Below are 13516 nucleotides of genomic sequence, written 5' to 3'. Positions count from 1 at the left end.
GTCCACCCCTAGGAACTCAGTAATTTTCACTATATTGTTTTTCCTGGCTTATACCCAAAATGTACTGGCAGAGCTCAATCAGTGATTGTTTTAAACCAGATTCAAACACCCGAAGTGGTGCTAAATCATGAATAGTAAATGCTAAAAGGTACCAAAACCACTTGACTGTGTCACTTTTTTGATGAGAATCCCATCCAGGATTAGTAATACTTCCAGTTTCTTGTACAGCCATTTCCAATTGAGTGTTGTAAAACCAAAACCAAAGTAATTACTCTGGCTAATCGCAGCAGATGTGAACAACACAACGAGCCCATCAGAATTTGAAGCAAATACATGTAACTGGCACAAAGTGTGGGAAAATGCGTGCAGCCAAAACACAATTGGCACTGGTTTGGATTCCCATTGGTTGAGAAAGTGACGCAAATTTTGTTAACCAATAACAGAGCGTAGTAATCTCTGGCTGTGTGATCCATCTATGACTCCTCCCGGGGGGGGGGGGGGGGGGAGTGTTCCAGATAAGGGAGGGGTCTCAAGTCAAAAGACCGTCAAAACTAAACTAAACCCATTAATTGCAGTTTCAATAATTAAAAGATCAATGTTATCTTGTGGCTATTTAAAATTAAAAATAAAGTAAAATGAAATAATATTTTCTTAATGGATCGTCGCATTCACTTGACTTTTTAATGTTTCTAAAAGTGATTTCAATGTCTATATTTTTTCATAGGGTGCGTGTTGAGCACTATGTTCATGACAAGTCATTTAAAGAAAGAGTTAAATTCTATTTTGTAACTGATCAGAGATCCAGTAAGTGACTTAATGTTAAAGTTACTTTTAAAATAAATATAAAGCATATTTTGAACTATTACTATTTTACCAGTCACACTCCTGAAATGTTCAAATTTTATATTTTGCTAAAAGTTAATAATTAAATCCTGAAACTCTTTTGAATTCTTGATCTGAGTAGCTTACATTTTGTGAAGCAAGTATAATTTTGATATTTCTAACTGGTGTTTTTTGTTACACCTGCAAATTATATGAAGGTCTTTAGTTCTGTTTTGCAGTGTTTTGAGATAATAAATATTATAAAGAGCAGCATTTTTAAAACATGGACTGGACTGGATTTGTATGAGTTAGAATGAGTTTTTTAATGTTTTTGCTATACAATTAAGAATGATTTATTAAAAGAAATAAAAGAGTGAGTTGTTGTAAACATATAAAATTGTATCAGCTATGACTTAGAAATCCATATTTTACAAGTCCATGTTTTACAATCCAGTCTGTGTTTTACAAATCATGTTGTACAAATCCAATCCAGTCCATCTTTTACAATATGCCCTTTATACTGCCAGTGAAATTTTTAACTCAAATTTTTAGTCATGTTTTTGTGGCTAACTATGATGTTTAACTGATTCAAATAAAATAATTAACCAACTTATCAAGACTTCTTAATCATCACAAATTTAATGATTTATTTAAGCTGTTTAGATATCCTTGATTTGTTAAAAGATAAATAAAAATATTTTTATGCAATCATATTACATACAAATATTTGAACATTTTAATTAATTGTGTATCTGTTGTAGTTTTTAAATATATTTTTTTTAAATTTTCAGACCAGTTTAATTTTTATTTTCCTTTGCGCTGGTTTGAAACAAAAAAAAAATGAACCATGCCATATCTAAAATTGAAAAAAGGATAAAATCATAAATTATAATACATATCTATAGAGAGATTTTAACTGGACTTAAATAACTTGAGCTGTGACAAGAGCAAAGTAAACTGATGTAAGGAACGTTTCCATGAATGACAGTATGATCAGACCATAATAAAGTCTTTATTATTAATATTGTTATTATTATTATTATTATTATTATTAACCTAAAAATAACTATAATTTTATTGTTTATGTCGTATATCCTGCTAGGTATAAGATGGCAGATATTTCGCTTTGTGCTGAAGATAGTATCATGTGTGTTGTACATTGTTCGAGGCATTCAAGACACAGAACCACATTTGGCAGGCGGGTAAGTAGAATACAATAAGACCGGGCTCTGTGAATGAGGGTAAATCAATGATTTTGATCAACAACTTTCAATTAACTTGCAAGCAGGGCATCAGGCTGAACTTGGGTGACTTCATCTGTTGTGCAGGTGACCATGTCTGTTTCATTTGAGTTGGCCATTATTAAATCCATCATTCAGTTGGGGAGTCTGTTCATTGAATCTAAACCCGGCCCCAAGCTCTCTATATCAGGGTTCCTACGGGTCATGGAAAACCTGGAAAGTCATGGAATTTTAGAATGTCAATTTCCAGGCCTGGAAAGTCATGAAATTTAGATGTGGGTCATGGAAAGTCGTGGAAAATGATGTTTATAAAGAAGTGCAAAATAAATTGGGTTTGTTTGCGAAGAAAATAGTAAAAGTTTACGTACCCAAAATGAAAGATGATTTTCAAGAAAATGGTCAAATTTAGGTCATTGACAACTTGTAGTAAGAAGTCATGGAAAAGGTCATGGAAAGTCATGGAATTTCAAAAGCTCAAAAGAGTACGAACCCTGTATATGTATTGTTCTTTTAGTCAGTGTTTTCTCCTGTGTTTATCTGATATTTGTGAATTTGTCAAAGAAGTCTTATTAAAGTGCTACCATGATCAAATTTTTACCTCTTGAATTTTAAGGTTCATCACATAGAATTATAGGAAAGATTAAAAACGCCGTTTACCGTTTCTAAATATCTGCATTGGTTCCGGAGATATGAAAAATGTGTAAAATATGTAAATGAGAGGACTGATGACGTCATATTCTCAACTCAATATAACATCAAGTATATAGATGGAGCTATCTCAGTCAATTTACAGCAGAGACAATTGAAACGTGGCAGGCTAATAGTTCTAAAGGCAATACACCTGCTATAAAAAATTCGTTCCCATGGCAACTCACTCTTTTCAAGTCCCCTCAAACCTGATTTCAATATTTTAGTGATTTTCAGCTTGAAAAACATTTAACAAGGCCACAAACTCGACCTAACATATTTATACGCTCTCTGGATTATGTAGATGAGGCACCATTGGCAAACATCAAAATAGAACGCCAAAGGTGGCCAGCAAAGCCTTAAGTTTCAGGGAGGACTGGAACCCAGTATGTTGCCATGGTAACAAAACTGATAAACTCATATTATGGAGCGCACCTAGAACACTGTCACTGCAAAGAATCAAACATTTCTGATACAAATTGGCTTTTTTCATAATATTTGACAAAAATTTGGTTGAGTTTATGAGGTCATCACTTGGCTAATTTGCATATTTTAAAAACTTGAGTATCTCTGGAACAAAAAGAGATGTTTGAAAATAGTAAACAGCATTCTTCTTCACATACAGACTACTTGTTTATGTTTTAAAATGGCTCAGATTAGAAAGACGCAAATTTCGTCATAGTAGCACTTTTTATTAATGGCTCTATTTCAATTTTTAATATTATTAACGTGTAGTTTAATCTAAAATAAAAAGCAAGACCCACAGAAAAGGAAAGTTCTAAACTGCACTGATATGCACTGATACGTTCTGAAACCCATCTAATTATGGTTGTGAGCCACTTAAGCATAATGGTTTGTTTTTCACAGCAATTCCATGTTCTAACAAACAATAACTTGTAGTACTTGACCTATTATTAGTCAAACTTCCAAGGGGGAACTATGATCCAAAAATTTGGGTGGGTGTGTGTGGCCCACTTCTTTAAACCCTTACCTTACTTCAGACCAAAATATGTGATTTTTACTATATCCTATAATTCCAGACAGGCTGAGTGGACTCATAAATCACTACCCTATTTCAGTGTCCCAGATAAGAGAGGGGTCTCAGGTCAAAAACCAGAGAAGCCTGGCTTCCTGACCCGACAAAATGAATGGCAAACTTAAGAAGATTTAGAGAGAACCAGAGCTATTGACCCCTCAAATTCTTCATTGACTCTCTGGTTTTGAAAGTTATCTGGAACACTGCCCTATTTGCTACCCAAGGAACTGCTTTGGTTTGTGTAAATATTAATGAGAAAGGCTTCAAATTCCTGATGTTAATCAAACTGCACTTCTCAATGCAGAAAAAAAACCATACCAATTCCCCACCCCAAACCCCTCTCTATTTCACACCAAAATAGACAAAATCTATACCCAATTTCAAACCAAAAAGGCTTAAGAACCATACCCTTTGGTTCCTTACATTTACCTAATATATAATTTGCTTATATAGGAGAGAACCCCCACTTCCCCTCCCTGGGGCCAAACTAGGGAAACATGGAAAGTATTTGTTTGTTTTTCACAGCATTCCTTGTTCTATGTACCCAATGTTCACTTGTATTGAGTTTGTTCCAGAAATATCCATACACCTCCTATACTTTTGATATCCACCTCACCTTGAATTTTCCAATGACCTTTCGGACGGGAGGTATGGATTTTTTCATGGACCAACTTTGAAAGCATCAAAGGTGTTTCCCGTTTCTTTTTTAAAGGAAATTTAACGAAGCGTTTTTGTCAACAGTTTTGATTGCCCTGAAAACAGAACTGCTAGCCCAGAGTGGTCTTGTCCGGAATTTCAAGAAGATGCAGACTAGTAAGTTGTCTGTTCTAAGAACTTGAAAATTAGATTACTGGCCATTAACTAAGTACTTAATGTTTTAATCCCTAACAATGTGGTGTTCATACTGTCACATTTTCCACTTTTATAGTTACCCATGGTCGTTGCTGTGGGTTCACAGACCTTTTCCATTGTGGATTGTCCAGGTGAGTTTCATAGCACAAAAAAATGGAAAGTTTTTGATAATGTTGTTAATTGAGCTTGTGATACTTAGCAAGGTTGTCCTATCTGTAATAATGATGATGATGAGCTTTTGACAAAACACAATTTAAAAGCTACTTGCAGAGGTACATCTTAAATATGTAAAACTGATGTGAACTAACTTTCCTTTAAGTTGCATCAGTTTCAAAATTTTACTCTGTGCAAGCTAATATAATAAAACAACAACATGACACGTCTGGGGGTATAAGAGAAGGGTCCTGAAGGGGTCCCTTCCATTTAATAACATTTGCCCCCACAACGGGGGTGTACGCATAACATGTATAATAACAACAATGGGGGAAAGGGAGGGAGGGAAGCGAAGATCGAAAAACTGCCGAGCAAGCACATGGCATGGAAGAAATAGGTGAGTGCGCAGGTGCGAAAACTAGTGCCAACCCTCTCTCTCTTCCCTAGGCCGAGTTAAATAAAAATAAACAGGTATTATTTTGGACAGAAAATAAAATCTAATGTTTGTTATGCAAGATACATCAAATAGCTCTCACAATAATTTTACACACCAAAATGATTGCAAAATGTTAGACTGTGTTACACCCTTCCAGAGCATGTACATGTATGAACAACAAACTTAAGACAAGTGCCACATGGTAAATAAAATAATACTTTATTCTGAAGTAAGTTGTACATGTTTAACTGACAGGGTCAGATTTCATTTTTTGCTGAAAAAATACCAACTGACACCAGACCCTGTTATGCAACTTTCTGGTGAATATCTTCTTTTTATTCTGTTTTATTTCCAGACTGTCATTGCAGTCTACAGCATGCTGGATGCTATCCTGCTTTGTTACTTAACTTATAAGGTATTCACATCACCATGAACTTACTCCCACTCCATGAATTAGCTGTAGTTTGCGGGTTGGAGTTTGCCCTACTTGTTTGTCCCTATTTGGAATATTAAGAAGTCTAAATCGCTCTGTGATTTTTGCATTTTCCCAACAGTCTATAATAATAATTATTTTTACAAAAACTGTCAAAATTCCTGCACGTTGATTGCCTCACAGCTATTGTCTATAAGAGTACAGACAATAAAAATGACATCAGATAACATGCATGCTTTTCCAATGGAAATAAAGCCAATTATTATTACACTCTATCAAAATGACTGCTTCTTAACATTCCCATCCTCTTTGGTCTACCTCCTTTGAGCTGTGCTAAATTCCTTGCCATCTCCTCCCATTCTTCTGGAGTTATAGGGTTTCGTGCAGTCCTATAAAAGGAACCATCTGTAAAAACAGCATACATGTAATCTAAGAAATATGTCACAAGACAGATGTTTGTCATGATTATTTCAGTGTTTATGAACACATCAGGAAAATGAATGTTAACATTAAGTTTATCACTAAGCCAGTGTAAATGGTGCTATGGTTAATTCCATGTATTCCATCCTTTTCTTTTTGAATCATAAAAAATCTGTCCATGTTATCTTAAACGACAGCAAAAATTCCTGTAATTCATTTACCTCTAGACAATGTACCTACAGTAATTAAAAATTTGAACCTCAAATGCAAGACATAGGTTTGTGTTCCGCAGAAAACAAGGAAAATACCAACTCGTATAATTGTATTTTAATGCAGACGCCTACTAATAGTTTTGTTTTGCGCTTTGTTCCAGGGTGGTTCAGTACTCAATCAAATTATACATACTCGACTCATTGCAGAGATTTTGCTTGGTTTGCCTTTCTTTGTATCTGTAAGTAAATTAAGAAATATCTTCACAGATGAAAATTAATGTACTATAGGTTGGTCATGCATCAATCCCTTCAATTATAACAAGTCTTTATAGTTAACATATTTTTAAATGGTTGATATTTTTTACTTGTCATTTACCAAGTTTCAGTTTCTTTGTACAGTGAACTATAAGAGTGCATGTGAAGATCACAAATTTTTTCAAATTTTCTGAGTTAGTTGACTGGTCGTTTACCCCATTTGGACAGGTGCATCTCCCCTTTGCCACGTATCGTGGATAGTTATTGAGGATTCTAAACTCAACCTCTTTCATTTAGTTTGTCTGCAAAGAAGGTCAAGATAGCATGCATAAAATAAGTACACATCTAGGTGTATCAAATTGCAAAGACTTAGTTTTAAACCACGGCTCTTTTTTTTATACAGCAGAATGGAAAGAAGGAACAAATCCGCACTCATTGTTAGCTGCAATTTCTCAAACTTTCCAACACTCGCAATAAAATGCAAAGTTGGTCCTACAGGTTTAAAAGTTTTCAAACCAGTTTGATTTTTAATTACCATTTTATTGTTCAAGATTATGGTAATGAATTTAAAAGGAACATAGAAATAAAACTGGTTTGAACAGTTGTGAACCAAAATCAAATTTTCAAGCCACATCAAAAACCTCTACCAAGCAACCAACCTGGCACTTTGGAAGGTTGCCTCTTCTGGTCCATTTTTTTTTATATTTAATTGAAAAACTACTTTTTTGTGGTGTAGTGATCAGATCCCATGTACAATTCTCTTGCAGATATTTTATATTCGTCTGCGAAATTTGTGGCTACCTCTGTTTTTAAATTGCTGGCTTGCAAAGAATGCATTAGATTCAGTACTTGTAAGTATATCTGATAAATGTAGTTTAAATGTATATTTTTTTATATTTTGAGTGGACACCCATTCAAAACAATTAATTATTGAAGGTGCTGGTGGATGAGAGGAGTGAGTCATCCAAATACCCATTAATTAAAAAATTAATTTTGCTTAGGCTTTGGTCCTAAGAATGTGCATGTCTGTATTGGTATGGATCTCATTAGTTGTTATAGACCCTTTAACTAACCAATATTGATATTTTCAGTATCTTCTCGCTGCATAAAACTATTGGAAATTTTGTAAAAGTTGTCTATTCTTGGGGATTTTCTAGGGGTTAAAATGATTCTTAAAAACCACTGTTCGAGCCTTTTTTTCTGGTCTTCCTCAGGGTTGATATAAAATTAAAATTCAATATGGTGGATTGTTGTTTGGGTTACTAAGCAAACAATGATCTGCCATATTGAATTTTTGTTTTATATCAACCCTGAGGAAGACCAGTAAAACTGGTCGCAGCATCGGTTTTTAAGAATCATTTTAACCCCTAGAAAATTCCCAAAGAATAAACAACTTTTACAGTATTTGAATGAATAAGAGGTGAAAGTTTCAGAGAAACGATTTGGAAATTTTTTTAAAAATGTCTTTTAGTATCCTTTTGACTTACTGTTTTTGATTACTTTCAGGGTCCAAACTGCAAGTTTTAGTCTGACCATGTAGATTGTTACTTTCGTTCACTTTCAGAATGATCTTCATAGACTTGTCCTTCGTCAGCAGTCTGCATTATCACAAAAAGTGCTTATAGTGTTTGGAACAGTCCTTTGTATTTTATTTACTGGGTAAGTTTTGAGGTTGAAATAATTATTTTTTCAAAGTACTTTATTTATATATTTTTATGAAAAACATGACACTCCTGAGTTTTATAACAGACATGTTTCGGCAGTTGCCTCTGCCATCTTCAGTGTGAAATGAACTTGTAACAAATTACAAGTTCATTTCACACTGAAGATGGCAGAGGCAACTGCCGAAACATGTCTGTTATAAAACTCAGGAGTGTCGTGTTTTTCATAAAATTAATTTCCTCACTGCTGTTGTCTAGACCATTTATTTATTTATTTATTTGTATGTTTGTTTATTTATTTATTATTTTTTGTTCGTTTATTTTTTCACATTCCATGAAGTGGAACATACCCTAATCCAGTGGGAATCCTGTATAATCAGACAGAAAGCTTGACGGCCTTTTGGTTCATTAATTATATTTATTGGACTGGCTGGCTTTCATGTTCCACTGCGCCATTTGTAATATAATTACTATCAGGTGATTTAAAAGAGATTCTGTTGATCTCATTGGTCGAAACATTGTGTCATATCCTGCTATAATCACTTCGCGCAAGGTGACTTTAGCGGAGCACTGATTTTCAAAATAACCGCTTAGCGATTTGTTGATGTTTCTGAGGAAGAAGTAAATACAATGAAATAAAATTTTCTTTATTTAAGAGAATGTTTGCACCAACGAAACAAATTTAAGACATAATTTGGAAGAATGGAAGTAAAGGAGATGAAAAAAGGTCTCTAAGTCTTTTGTTTTAGTGAGGAGAAAGGTTGGCAGTTTTTACAAGAAAACTACATGTAGTTTGTTGTTGGCTCGAGTGGCTCTCAACCACCATCTATACTCACCGCCAAACCACAAAAATTTTTGACCTGGGACAACTGTGGACTTGTTTAGTGAAGCCAATAAAGGACTTAATTCCTACCTGAAGCAGCTTATACCTTCAAGGGAAACTTATAAAAGACTGTTAACCAGTGCAGCCATCAACAAGAAATTGCGCGAGAAAGTGCTAACAGGCGTCATCCTTGAGTTTTACACCATACAGCTCGGTTCATCTCCATGTACAATGTATTTTGGTAAACGGATCGGAGAAACCCAACAGTCATTCACTGTAGAAGTCAAATGAATGCTTTTTCTCATTGAAACGGCAGAGAAGTTAAGGATACTGACATACTGCTTGAGGCATGTGCAGTTTATCGATTGACCATGTGATTTTGATTGAGTGTATGATCGGCAGACTGCTCGTCTCTGTTCATTGACACGTAACAATTGAAACAAACAAACAAACAAAATTGACAATTTTTGGACGGTTCTTGTTTTTCTCTGATAATCACACTGAGTAATTATACTTAAACAATTATTCGCCTCAGGCTCAGTAAATATGATACTAGAACCTCAGCTTATTTTCGACCTCACACCTGCCGAACTAATATCAAGCAACTTACTATTAATACTTTTTAGAGGGCCAAAAATATGGAATGCTTTGCCATTATCAATTACGTCTTCCCCTAGTCTATCCACCTTCAAAAGAAAGCTTCTTGATTTTCTCAGTTAATTGTATGAAACATCCGACTCTGTTATGTCTTTATAGTCTTACCACTGTATGTTAAAAAATCTAAATACCGGTACAATGTTTTTATTAGTCTTACAGTCCTAACATATCTTCGAGGAGACCTCTCAGTACAAGCCCGGGGTTTCTTGAGGTCTCCTTGCCACTTCTTACTTCTATTATTATTCACTGTAAACTTACGTAAGATCTTAGTCTATTATTCACTGTAACTTTTTATGAAAGTTTGTCGTGTTGAATAAAATAAAATAAATATTGGTCTTCGTCTTGGAATTCGTCTCAGTGAATTTTACCAATATTTACTTCGCCTTCGGCGAATAAGTGTCACTAAATAAGTAACTATTATTAATTATTTCAAGTCATGCACACTGATAGCAATTTTGAACAATGAACAAAATGGTCAAAGTTTTGTAACATGTAGGAAGATTTTGTGCTTTCGGAATTGATGAAGCTTGTCTTTAGTCTTTTTTTTTAGCCAGTATTTTTCACTGAAACCAATTTGAATGTTTGTATTGAACATTCAGTTTATCCATAACCAATAATTAGATATTAGCCATATCACTGATTAAGGATTGAGACTAAGTTTTAAACGATGTTTTAGTACTTTTTTTTCTGACAAAATCAGCACTTAGGCCCTTTTTTCACCTAGCCCTTCACTTATTGTTGTTCTAATAGTACAGATTTTGAATTTGTACAGAATATGTGGTATCCATCACCTTGAAAGACCAAATCGTCAGCCATGGGACTTATTTGAAAGTACGTGGTTTATAGTGGTGACATTCAGTACTGTTGGGTATGGCGATTACAAACCTGAGGACTGGCCAGCACAGACATTTGTTATGATCATGATTGCTTGTGCTCTAATTCTGCTACCTGTTGAGGTGAGTTTATTATTCATTTTCACAGTTGATAGTAATGTAAGTTGTGATTACTTGCCTTTCAAGCAGATATACTTCTGTGTAAAATCACTTGGCAGGCATGGTTCCTACTTTTACGGTGCGTTTCCTTAGGAAAATCAGAATCTGGATTTTTGGTCCAAGATCACTTGAATCATGGTGCATCAAAGGAACCGATGAATCCACTCTGGGTAAGGGTTTGTCGGTTCCTTTGATGCACCATGATCCGAGTGATCTTGGATCATGGTGCATCAAAGGAACTGATGAATCCACTCTGGGTAAGGGTTTGTCGGTTCCTTTGATGCACCATGATCCAAGTGATCTTGGATCATGGTGCATCAAAGGAACTGATGAATCTGTTGCAGGTTAAAATGATTTCAACCTAGGTTGATTTGTATTTTCCTTTGTTAAGGTTGGGTAATTTACATCTAAAACAAAGGAAACATACAAATCAAACTAGGTTGAAATCATTTTAACCTGGGATTCATTTTAACCTACAACAAATCCACTCTGGGTAAGGGTTTGTCGGTTCCTTTGATGCGCCATAATCCGAGTGATCTTGGATCATGGTGCATCAAAGGAACTGATGAATCCACTCTGGGTAAGGGTTTGTCGGTTCCTTTGATGCACCATGATCTGAGTGATCTTGGATCAAAACTCTGGATTCGGATTTTCCCAAAGAAATGCACCCTTAGTTTAATTGTCAATTGAAAAATCTATCAGCATTAAGCACACAACATGTGCATCATATGCACAACCTGGGCAAATTTGGAGCATTGGCTGAAATTTTTATTCATGCATGTTCCACTCTCTCTCCCTGCCCTTTAATTCTGGGGCAACTGGTGTTGTCATCCTCTTTTAACTCACCCAAAAGCAGATTTAAATTTTAAAATTGACTTTCTACTTGCAACTTGGGAACACTGAAGACTGCAATGTCATGTTACAGTCAAGTGCATGGTGATAATTTTGTGCATGATCATAGTTATTATTAAACTTAACAGGGTTATTAGCATGAACACTTACCTGAAATGATTCTGTTTCCCTCTGTTAGTTGGAACAGCTGGCTTTTCTGCTGGTCACGCGGCAGAAGGAAGGTGGGACCTTTAACCGCATGCTTGCTGGCTCTGAGAAGCACGTTGTGTTATGTGCAACAACTCTGAGAGCGACCATGCTGATTGACTTTTTGAACGAGTTCTATGCTGATGTCAGTCTTCAGGTTCGTTTTTATCTGCCTTTTTTTTCCGGTTCACTGTCTTACTCTATAGAGCCAATAAATTATTACAGGTTAAACAATGTACTGTACTAAATTAATTTCACTCATTTTTTTAATCAGTGCAGTATTTTCACTTGTTTCCTTTTGTTTGTTTTAGGATCATCATGTGGTTCTTCTCTGTCCATCTGAACTTGACAGTACATTGAGAATCTTGTTACAAGTTCCCGTGTGGTCTCAGAGGGTCACTTACTTAAAAGGTTCAGCACTTATAGACGAGGACCTTATTCGAGCTAGGTATGTTTTTGTTTTACTTTTCTTTCCAAGCTATTGTTCCTGATCATTACTTCATCAATGGTTTCGAAACCAAACAAAATTTGTTGCTGTTTGGAGGTCTTGATGAAGCAGGAGAAAAGTTCACGTGACCTCATGAAAAAGCCAACAAATAAATAAATAAAATATTGTTACAAAAACTTTTTAACTATCCCTGCCAATAATTTCCTTGTGGCAAAGTTATCAACTGTGCTTTACATTTAAACTCTTACATCTAATGTGACACCCGTCGGCTAATGAGCTCTCGAGTACCTCTAAACCCGATTATACTCATAATGTGAAAGATTGTAACAAGTATAGATTTCAGTCAGACAACTCTGAGATATTGTTTTTGGTGTGAATGATTTACTTGTTATTGCCACCACAATAGTATTATCTCTTTCGTCGGGAATCCTTTGTATTTTGAGCTTTGGGCCAAAAAAAAGTTATGTTCTGATCTACTTTCTTTTCTTTTTACTTTAAGAGTTGAGGATGCTGAAGGGTGCTTTATACTCACGGACAGATATGCAGACAACAGAGAAGCTGCAGTAAGTGCTTTATTAATTTTTTTTTTGCATGGTTCATTTGTTCCAGTTATTGATTTAAAATAGTTTAAGAACATTAGTTGTGATCTTTGTTAAGTGCTCAAAATTATTTTGATAGGATAAGCACACCATTTTGAGGACATGGGCTATACAAGACTTTGCTCCAGCAACACCTCTGTATGTGCAGATCCTAAAGCCAGAAAATAAATTCCATGTCAGTTTTGCTGGTAAGTGCTTGTCTGGTGCATTATTAATAGGTTTTACAAGGCCTTAGACCAGACATACAAATATTGTAAACACCAACTAATTAGCTTAGTTGAAAAATTTGATAAGTGATGATTTTTTGCGACCTACAGCCTTTTTTTTTTTGGCATACAAAAGATTTCTAGTTTACATTTCTTCACTTAGGTTGCTAGGCATCTCAATGGCTATAACTGTGAGCAAATCATCTAAAATGATAATGACAAACAATGTACATGACATTTGGTAGAAAAATGTCCCAAAACTTCCCCATTGACATTTCAGCTGGTATTTGGGCTGGGTTGGGGGGTGAGGGAGTTGTTTTCTTTCCATAACCACATCATGTTGTGGGTTTTAGATTTAAGTGCATGTTTGATTTTTCATAATGTTTCCATACCTTCAGAGTATGTTGTCTGTGAGGATGAAGTCAAACATGCCCTTCTGGCCAGTAACTGTGTTTGTCCAGGAATCTCAACATTTTTTACTCTGCTACTGCACACTCTTCATGAACAGTAAGTAAAACACTTGCTTGGGGTGTAGCACAAAGTTC

The 13516-nt window shown here is 35.1% G+C and overlaps 1 protein-coding gene across 4 annotated transcripts in view; it reads left to right on the top strand.

The window, feature by feature from the left end:
• LOC146479129 (potassium channel subfamily T member 1-like) overlaps nt 1–13516 on the top strand; it is a 49945-nt gene that overhangs the window by 15440 nt on the left and 20989 nt on the right. For 3 of the 4 annotated variants that reach the window (XM_085111390.1, XM_085111388.1, XM_085111389.1), the window contains exons 3-16: nt 725–804; nt 1925–2024; nt 4528–4599; nt 4715–4769; nt 5583–5642; nt 6454–6531; nt 7315–7398; nt 8112–8206; nt 10461–10644; nt 11711–11875; nt 12030–12166; nt 12666–12729; nt 12845–12953; nt 13370–13478. In XM_085111390.1, the coding sequence (XP_084967516.1) occupies nt 725–804; nt 1925–2024; nt 4528–4599; nt 4715–4769; nt 5583–5642; nt 6454–6531; nt 7315–7398; nt 8112–8206; nt 10461–10644; nt 11711–11875; nt 12030–12166; nt 12666–12729; nt 12845–12953; nt 13370–13478 (1392 nt within the window). The remainder of the gene's footprint in view (nt 1–724; nt 805–1924; nt 2025–4527; nt 4600–4714; nt 4770–5582; nt 5643–6453; nt 6532–7314; nt 7399–8111; nt 8207–10460; nt 10645–11710; nt 11876–12029; nt 12167–12665; nt 12730–12844; nt 12954–13369; nt 13479–13516) is intronic. The other variant, XM_085111391.1, reaches the window with a different exon arrangement.

The sequence above is a fragment of the Pavona decussata genome, unplaced genomic scaffold (genome assembly GCF_977016875.1).
Source record: "Pavona decussata unplaced genomic scaffold, jaPavDecu1.1 SCAFFOLD_61, whole genome shotgun sequence".
NCBI lineage: Eukaryota > Metazoa > Cnidaria > Anthozoa > Scleractinia > Agariciidae > Pavona > Pavona decussata.
This window is presented reverse-complemented; position numbering and strand designations above follow the sequence as displayed.